General features: G+C 34.5%; 1 protein-coding gene across 4 annotated transcripts; it reads left to right on the plus strand.

The window, feature by feature from the left end:
- The first annotated feature begins 544 nt into the window (after positions 1-544).
- Positions 545-5,186, plus strand: LOC147859034 (uncharacterized). Of its 4 annotated transcripts, none has more exons than XR_015530358.1 (10): positions 545-800; positions 1,237-1,566; positions 1,844-2,302; positions 2,575-2,694; positions 2,783-2,905; positions 3,206-3,313; positions 3,474-3,524; positions 3,670-3,713; positions 3,832-3,911; positions 4,120-4,179. XR_015530358.1 is itself a non-coding variant. In XM_087325873.1 (10 exons), the coding sequence occupies exons 1-10, from the start codon at positions 657-659 to the stop codon at positions 4,676-4,678; spliced, it is 2,040 nt and encodes a 679-aa protein (XP_087181999.1). In that variant the 5' UTR covers positions 547-656; the 3' UTR covers positions 4,679-5,186. The 4 variants fall into 4 exon arrangements, 3 of the variants coding, with proteins under 3 accessions (XP_087181999.1, XP_087181998.1, XP_087182000.1); XM_087325873.1 differs by having other exon boundaries at positions 547-800; positions 3,452-3,524; positions 4,120-5,186; XM_087325872.1 differs by having other exon boundaries at positions 548-800; positions 3,452-3,524; positions 3,634-3,713; positions 4,120-5,186.
- The last annotated feature ends 3,733 nt before the right edge of the window (positions 5,187-8,919 follow it).

Genomic DNA, 8,919 nt, shown 5'->3' on the forward strand with positions numbered 1-8,919 from the left:
ACACACAACATAAAACGCAGATACATTAACACAGATTTGTTTTCTTTTTTTCTCTTCCCATTTTAGCTTCCAGTTGGCCTCTTGTTTCTTAGTGAAATAACGTGTGGGCTTTGTTCTTTTTTTTTCTTTTTTTCTTTTTGCTTATTTGGATCTTGGAAGACAGAAGAATCATGTGGATGTTTGATTGTTTTTCCTAAGAGAGAAAGAAAGAGGATTCTTCCTTTTGGGCTCCATGGATTTTTATTGATCAAGTTGGGTTTTCCTTGCGTGGGGTTTAGGGAAGATTTCTAATAAAAAGGTAAAAAATGAATGAATGAGCAATGAGGGGAAAGAGAAAGAAAGATATTTCTTAAAGCCAAGAAAGGGTTTGTTACTGGTTTTTTGGAAGAGAAAACGGGTCAGAAAACCCTAATTCATGGCAATTTTGATGGGTTAAAACAGGGATAGGTAGATACTCCAAAAAACCAGAGGCTATGCCAAAGGCAATGAAAGGATATATATATATATACAAAATATGATATAAATGTAACTATAATATTTATATATATGTGTGTGCTTGCGGGCGCTCATGGAGCAGATCATCGTAAATCTGAAGGAGAAAGGTCTTGAATCGGAATGAATCTACAAGTGTTATTTCTTCTCCTTTCTGTTTAAGAATGAGGATGGAGATGAAGAGCAAGTTTGATGAGCGCACCGGGTGGGGCCATGTCTGGGTGAGCTCAGAATGGAAGATACAGTTTTTGGTTCTCAGTCCAGGAGATTTCAAGGTCTTCTCCTGCGAACAAAGAAGCACGATTGAGGTACTTGTATGTTTATGTGTATGTTGTATATGTGTGTACTTATACATGTATGTATATGATCCACATGTATGTATACGATGTGGATGCATATATCATGATACGTACATACTTATGTACACTTGTAAGTGTATATGTATATGTGTATTTGACGTAGATGTAAATGATCTACATACATGATAATACTTATGTATTTGTATATTATCCACGTGTATATGATGTATACTTGTGCGATCCACATGTACATGATGTACAAGGAATACGTATGTGTTTGTATATGTGGATGATCTACATGTATCTGCTCTACATGTATAACGTATATGATTTTGAATGTATACTCATATCTTCATGATATATATATATATATATATATATATATATGTATGTATGTATGGAAGATCCAATTTAGGTTTTGAGTATTTCAATGGCTGTCTGGCAGAGAACACTTTCTTTGCTTAAATGTTCAATTGGAATTTATAAGCCATTCCCAGCTTCATCGTCATCATCATCATCATCATCATCATCATCAGCGTCATCATCGTCGTCATCATCATCATCATCATCATCATCATCATCATCATCATCATCATCATCTTCATCATTGGCATCAGTGGATCTGAAAGTGCCCAAGAATAAATCGAAGAAGAAAATGTGGAAGTGCTTGGCAAAGCTCGTTTCATCAGATAAAACCTTCTCTCCAGCAAAGGTTGCTGTGCTTACAATCAAGCCACGAAGAGGAAAATCATGCTTTTTGATGTTTTCGAGCCTGGTAAATATCTGAAACTTGTGATGAGGCAGAAAGACTAACAGTCTTAATTTTTAGGTGATACTTTTTTATTTAATACATATGGGTTTAGAAAATAGAAAATTTGATGGGGGAATGTTGTATAATAGATGATAGTTTCTTAATCTAGGAGATTAGATATGGTAACATTGGTGGTGGAATTTTTGTAATAGATAATTTTTTTGTTTTAATCCGTAAAGAGTTCTTAAAAAGGAAGTTGAGCCATGAATCATGTAAAAAGAAGGGAAAGAAATCATGACAGGAAGAAGCAGAGACATGGAAATGCGGTCTTGAAGAAGGAGCGATTCTTGTCGAGGTAGCGATGAAAGATCCCAAGAAAACATCAAGAAGAAGCAAAGCATTGGAACAGGCTTCAGATGTTTTTGAACAAACAAGAATGTTCTTCAAATCACAGTCATTGCTCAAGATACCATTCGGGTTGAGGTGGGAAGCTTACCCTCCATTGTTCAAAGTTCGACAAACCAGCCCTCATTCTTTCATTATGTCTGAGGAAGCAAATATAAGTACTGTCAGTGCTAAGATAGATATGTATGATGACAAGAAAGGGAATGCTTTATGGCCTGATCTGGCAACGCTTGATGGATGCACCGATTTTCTACGCTCAAGTTGTTTGAATTTCCAGGCACTGGAGCAAGCAACTCTCATGGTTTACCATTTTAAAGGTTCATACCAAATGGGTGATGCGGATCTTCCCGATGAGGTGAATAATTTACCATTAGTTTCGCTTCTTTGCAAATACAAGTTCTGTGTGGAAGCATGACATGGTGCTTATACACTATTTTGCCCAAAACATAGTGCTAAAAAAGCCAGAACCAGGGTTTTATATGGCACTACTGAGAGAAAATGTTTTTGTCAGATTGGGTGTCATTTCTTGGTACAGTTTAGTATAAAAAATATTATCCATTTCTTTCGTTTGTTTACAGATCCCATAATACTGTATTAAACAAATATTGTATGGGAAATCTATTCCAGTTTCGTCTCGAAGCATGGAAAGGCACAACACGTCGGATTGTTCAAGCCCTTGTGGATCAACTGATAGCAAGCAATCCTTCTTTGGAACCATGTCTCAATGATGAGGAACTTAGGGAGCAGGTATAAAAAGATAGTTTAGAGATAAATTATCAATTAGATTTTTGTTTCTTTCCCTCGCCTTAGAGATCATTATTTTATGGATAATCAGCTGTGGTCAGCTAGTGAAGTGTGGGTTTTTGGCGCTGTTCATGACAAAATTATGGGTGCTTGCAAGCAAATGTTCACACTACAAGATGCTTCTATGGATAGTATCCTGTCAAAACTTGAGAAGGTGGAACAATTTCTCTACTTAGTATGTGATTGTTTTTGTTCAGGATTCTAGAGCTTTTCATTTTTGTTATATTTATATGCAATTCTATTGTTGTATGTGATGAACAGGTTTCAAGAGCTATATATATATATGTATTTAAACACACTTGTAGCTTTTCCAGTTTATTATAGCTGTATATAAGCATTATGTAATGTGTTATATATACGTATATGAGAATGCTACCTAATATAAGTACACAAAACCAGCTGAAAAGAAACGAAAATAAAAAACTATGAACTCAATATTTGTTCATTAAAATAGGTGGATCCTGCAAAGCTTGGAGTAAGAGCAGAATTTGAGCTCTTTGTGATTGGAGAAGCAATGGACGAGTTCAGATTGTTGAATAGACTACGATCTCCTTATGAGAAGGTCAACTATACTTAATTCGACCATAGAAGAATTTGATATTGATCGTATTTTTGTAACATTTTGCATCAGTTTTTTCAATAGCATAATTCAACCTTTTCTTTAATATTATCCACATAAAAATTTCCAATATAAATGTAGGCGTTATGTTTACAAAAAACAGTTAGATGCATTGTGGATGGGATCCAAAACCTCATCAAATCCTGCAGCAGAGGTAAAACATAAATTAAAACAATGTTTGTAATAGTTCGAATGATATATTAATTGCAATGAATTGGATTGGATTTGGTAACCATTTGAATTTATATGTAATTTATATACAGCTCTGAATGATGCTGAAGGATTGTTACCATGTACAGACGATCTTTTATCATTTATGCTGCTCCTCATGGCACGAGCAAAAGTAATTCTCGCTATATATGCATATATGCAGTGTTTGAAACTCCAATTTTCAAGGATATGATTCTGTGAAACTCAATGATTTATGCATGTATCTTTGGATGATAATGTATTTATTTCAGGTGAAATATCTCCATGCGAATGCTTGCTACATGGAAAATTTCATCAACTTATACAAGGACACAAACCGAGGCGAACTCATGTGATTTATCTCCCAACTTTTGTTTTAACTCCATAAAACTTTTTGAAAGAAAGTAAAAATAATCAAGGAGAGAAATAAGGGCTGTAAAGCAATTGTTTTTATAGATCAAATGAAAATTAAAACATCACAATCAAAATCTATAAGCGAACATGGTGCTAATGTGGCATAATAATACCTCATGGGTTTACATTTGACTTCTCTTTTGTAGGTATCATGTAACAAACTTTGTTGTAGCGTGTAATTATCTGCTTTCAGACAATGTTCAGGAGCTGGTGCTCGATATCTCGAATGATGCATCAGATCCTAATAACGGAATGCTATCATCTCCGATTCTTAGCCACACACAACCTTCTTTGGGTTTGGTTGAGGATAATCTACGGTCAGCGTCTTCATCCTTTGTGAAAAGCGCAAGTAGCATAAGTGAGCTTGAGACCCGAGTGGCTTCGAGCCGAAATGATAGCCTTGAGTCAAATACCAATCTTCTTACATCAAGAGATTACATGTGGGAAGAGGCCCTCCCTTCTCTGGATCGAGAAGCATTCAGCCAGTGGAGAAATAGTGAGAGGTGTACTAGTGGTGAAGATGAATTCAGAGAAAGTGTAGAAAGTTGTTACCACCCAAAAACGCGTTTGACAGATTGTAAACAATCCAAGGACGATTCAGTTGAAGCAGTGGTTGAAACAAATCAAGCCATGACACATTGGAAAGACTTGTTCACACATCTTGGTGATTCACCGGATTTTTTACTTGCATCCACTTACCAATAGCAATAAGAAAAGTTGAGGGGAGAAAGAAACTATTGAAGTGTATATATACCTGTACATCTTGACATCTCCCAAATCATAGTGCAACTCAATTCTAGTGAAGTGTCATTACAACATCATATAGGTTTGTTTATAGTAAATATGACATATAGACCATGTGTACCCAACCGTGGCAAGAGAGAACTCACGTTGGTTTCGTCAATCATACAACTGATACTAACAAGGGATATGCCAATGTGATTGTCAAAAAGTCAACACTTTTTTGTGAATTCACTCCAATCTCTAAAGTGATATTGTTTTAATTGGGGATGATTAAATCCTAGCATCATGTAAACCGTGATGGCGTTGAATATACACTCTTGAGAGGAAATGGTTTGGTGCTGCCTCTAGAGACCTTGACAACGCTAAGTCACTGATTTGCTTCCTTGAAGCAATAATTTCAATTTATGACATTTTCTTTTCTACCCTAAAATCACAAAACCTAAATTGTAATAAGACAATATGCTTCGTTTATTCTTGTTATAAAAGTTGTGTGTGTTATTGTAAAAATAAGCTAATATGCAAATCTTGATGCTCTTGAAAATGTCAAATTTTTTGTGTATTATGGATTCCACATGTTTTGTAAGGCTACATTAGCACCTCACCAAGGGATACAAGACTTGCACAAGAGACTACCTCAAGTTTCCATGAAGCCTCATCAAACAATGAATATGTTGAAGCATTCTGCTTTGTTCACTAAAGAAGAGTGCAATCCTATTATGCCCAATATGCGAGAAAGTCAATCCACCCGAGATGATCAAGATGCAATGCTCATAAGCAAAGACCCATTGATGGAAAAGTTATTATTGTACTTCATTTACATTAGAACAACATGAAAAAGAGATGGCATTCAAGTTAAGTTGATGTTTTGATGAATATCAATAACAAACCATTTTTGAACAAGTCCTTGAGAAGAGTAAATGTTGCGTCATGATAGAGTCAAAATGTTTAAATATGTGATCATGAGGGGGGTTCAATACTTGTGGTACCATGTTGAATGCCCATTTTTAATTTTATACTAATTACTTGAAAGCACTACCCTATAGTATATAAAATTGTCGAGCTATATTGTATGACTCTCCAAATTCGATAGCGCTATCCTTGCACTTCTCTTTGGTATCGAATTTTGTCAACAAGCGAATCAAAACATATCAAACACATGCAAGTTTTGGAAGCACCTTGTATCGTAAGGAGTCACCTTAAGGTTAGTCTTACAACAATTCAAAGGGTTTCTCTTGACATAAATATCGTTAGTTACTAGTCTAGTAGGGTTGGTAAGGGGTTTTGTAGTGTCATAAATACTACTTATAAGAGAGAGATAGATATTAGAGAGCAAACAACTCCATAAACTATATCATTTCTCTGGTGTGAGTATTAATCAAGATTAAATATCTTTTGTGTTATATTGACACACCTTGGCTCATAAATCTCATGTTGATGTTGTAGATAAATTGTAATTGATATAATAAGCGTTCAATTATGTTGTGTTTGTTCTTACTGTTCATGAAATGTTAATAATAATTTTAAAGCAACACATCACAGAAATAAACACCAAGAATTGTCCTCAAACACAAATTAAAGAAATCATCATAAAAAATGTTATTTTATCATAAATGAAAACCTTTTAATTACTAAATTAACAACTTTAAAGTGTAGTGGACACCTAACGATCAATATATATCGAAGGTTAACGTAAAGCTACATCACATTCACCTCTCTTTCTTGCCCACTTCCTTTTTTTCGAAAGTGAATGTGTGCGGACCATGTGGGTGCAAAAAATGTCAGGAGTATAAAACAACATTAGAACAAACAATTGTCATGCAAGGATTATGGGTTAAGTTTAGGATACAAATTATGCCCAAAAGTGGGCATTTGCTTGCATCAACATACTAGCACACAATCGGAACAAACGAAACTATTCTATTATAGCCACATACCATATATCTTTAATAGCCCCTATATTGACCAAAGCTTAAAGCATGTGCATGTTTCATTTTTGGAAATTGATAGTTTGAAATTAGGATCCTTGTAGAATTCTATCAAATCCAAATACTGCAAAAAGGAAGCACATTATATTAGCTACTAATAGAGGTAAAAGTTTTCGTTGGATAAAGACAAAAGAACAAAGTGAAAATTGGTATATTAGTGTTTTTGTATGAAATGGTTGAACATGTACATTCATATTTGGATATGTACACATATATGGATGTATGTACAAACATACATGAATGATTGGATGCATACAAGCACATGCAAACACACCCAATTTTTCAATCTTAAAGAATTGAGTATGCAAGGTAGGTGCAGTCGATTTTGGTCAATCTAATTAAGTATGATGCAACCGATTGAGATAATGAAGGAATATAAATTAAATGCAGGATTTATTTAAGCGTTTTTGTATCTTAGCTTAGTGTCCCAACCTCACATTTCCACTTCTAACATCTAACAGATTTGAGAAATGCCACACCTTAGTCTTTACTGGCTAACAAGAATTTTGATATATGAAAATACTAGGGGTATAATTGAAATTTGATATTACTCTATCTACAAGGGGAATTTATGGTATTTTTTAAATATTTTTCGTACACAATTCATGTGAAGAAAGAATTGACATGATATTAGTAGAATATTTCGAGACGAGTATGAGTGAGTGGCTCCTACAACATAAATAACCTAGAAATATGGATCAATCAACATTCTTTTTTCAAAGTGGCCATGTTTTGTTTACTTTTATATAAAAATGTGTCAAACAATCAATAAAAAGATGAAGATCGGCAAGCATCTATGATGTATCATTTTTTAATACATTTCCAAAAACTTCATTGAAAACATGTAAAGAGAAGTGAGATGTGTCTTTTGCTATTCATATTAACACCATGTTGAAAATGGTTTCAAAAAATCACCAATTAACTAGAGCATGAGGAAAAACAAAAGAATGCGAAACTAGTGAGCAAAACAGGTAGTATAAGAAATATTTATTGCAAGCCAATACATTCATGCCTAAAGGAGAACTCAGAAAAGGCAAACAATAATTCATTAGTAATATAATTAAATGACACCATATCTACGTTAATACTACTATATCTAAATAAATATTTGGGAGCTTTGTACTATTAGCAAGTAACACTAATGGTGCATTGTTCAAATTCCCAAATGCCACAATAATTGTCATGTGAAAGCATAACCTTAGCTCTTTAAACAATATGATTTAATAACTTTTGCAATTTATTTTGCACAAAAAAGTATGTCAAGAATCAAGATAAGATGACATCACCTATTAAATACATGAAACAATAATGTAATAAGGCTAATACACATTTGGATTCGAAAACTATGCCTATCTTGGTATTATGAGTGTGTAATCCCCAAGGTGTTTTAACCTTGAGTGCACTTCTTACTCAATGGAGTTTGCTCTCATTGAGGTGATGTTAGTGGTGGGTGGGCATGAGCCTATGTCTATTGTATTGGGGATGAGTTGGGTAAGGATGGGGGTTAACCAATATTAAGGATATTAATGATGACATGCTAACCTGTTGGCCGAACTACTCACTAATAGTTCTTGTTAACAAATTTGCATAAAGCTCTTAGCACCAAATGATGTGTGACATCAAAATACGAAAGTCACGAAGATTAGGAAAAGCCAAAAAGTTGGCGTCTATACTTTCTTTATATTTAAGTGATTTTCATTTGTACCCTTTCAAACAAAGGATAGACCATAAGGTGTTATCTTTTCAGGTTCCAATGCTACCCTTTCTATCTGTATACACTTGTCCTTGATATCAACGTTATCGTGATGTGGGAGCACATAAGAGGAAATAAGTTACATACAAATATTAAGAAGGTTGAATGATAAAGCTACGACGTGGTATGAAGTACAAGTAACATATTGTATTTAAAAACAATGAAAAAGTCGTAGCTCAATTGCTAAGAGTTTGCAATATGAGTGAGAGTGGAAAAATAGAATGTGTAATTGGGGAATACAAAGCATGGGGTGTGCTAAAGTAAAAACACTTTTTTATTTGGGAAGAAAGCCTCTTTCATCCTATAAAAGGGGTGAAAAGAACTCATACTTGGGGGGGGGGAGAAAAAGAGAGACGTGGAAGAAGCTCTGTGAGATTTAGACGCAAAAAAGGTAGCGTAATCAATCAAGAGGGCTTGTAAGACCAACATTGACAGGAGGCAATGTGGCCGTCAATCATTGGAGG

This window comes from Azolla caroliniana, unplaced genomic scaffold (genome assembly GCF_043228905.1).
Source record: "Azolla caroliniana isolate FFs.n. ecotype wild unplaced genomic scaffold, voAzoCaro1.0.p SCAF_10, whole genome shotgun sequence".
Classification (NCBI taxonomy): domain Eukaryota; kingdom Viridiplantae; phylum Streptophyta; class Polypodiopsida; order Salviniales; family Salviniaceae; genus Azolla; species Azolla caroliniana.

What these genes read in the sequence shown, in the direction of transcription:
- LOC147859034 (XM_087325872.1), top strand. Translation starts at nt 657, where the DNA reads ATGAGGATGGAGATGAAGAGCAAGTTTGATGAGCGCACCGGGTGGGGC. An exon ending in TTTTGATGTTTTCGAGCCTG is followed by an intron (nt 1,567 to 1,843) that starts GTAAATATCTGA and finishes AAATCATGACAG; the next exon opens with GAAGAAGCAGAGACATGGAA. An exon ending in TCCTCATGGCACGAGCAAAA is followed by an intron (nt 3,714 to 3,831) that starts GTAATTCTCGCT and finishes TATTTATTTCAG; the next exon opens with GTGAAATATCTCCATGCGAA.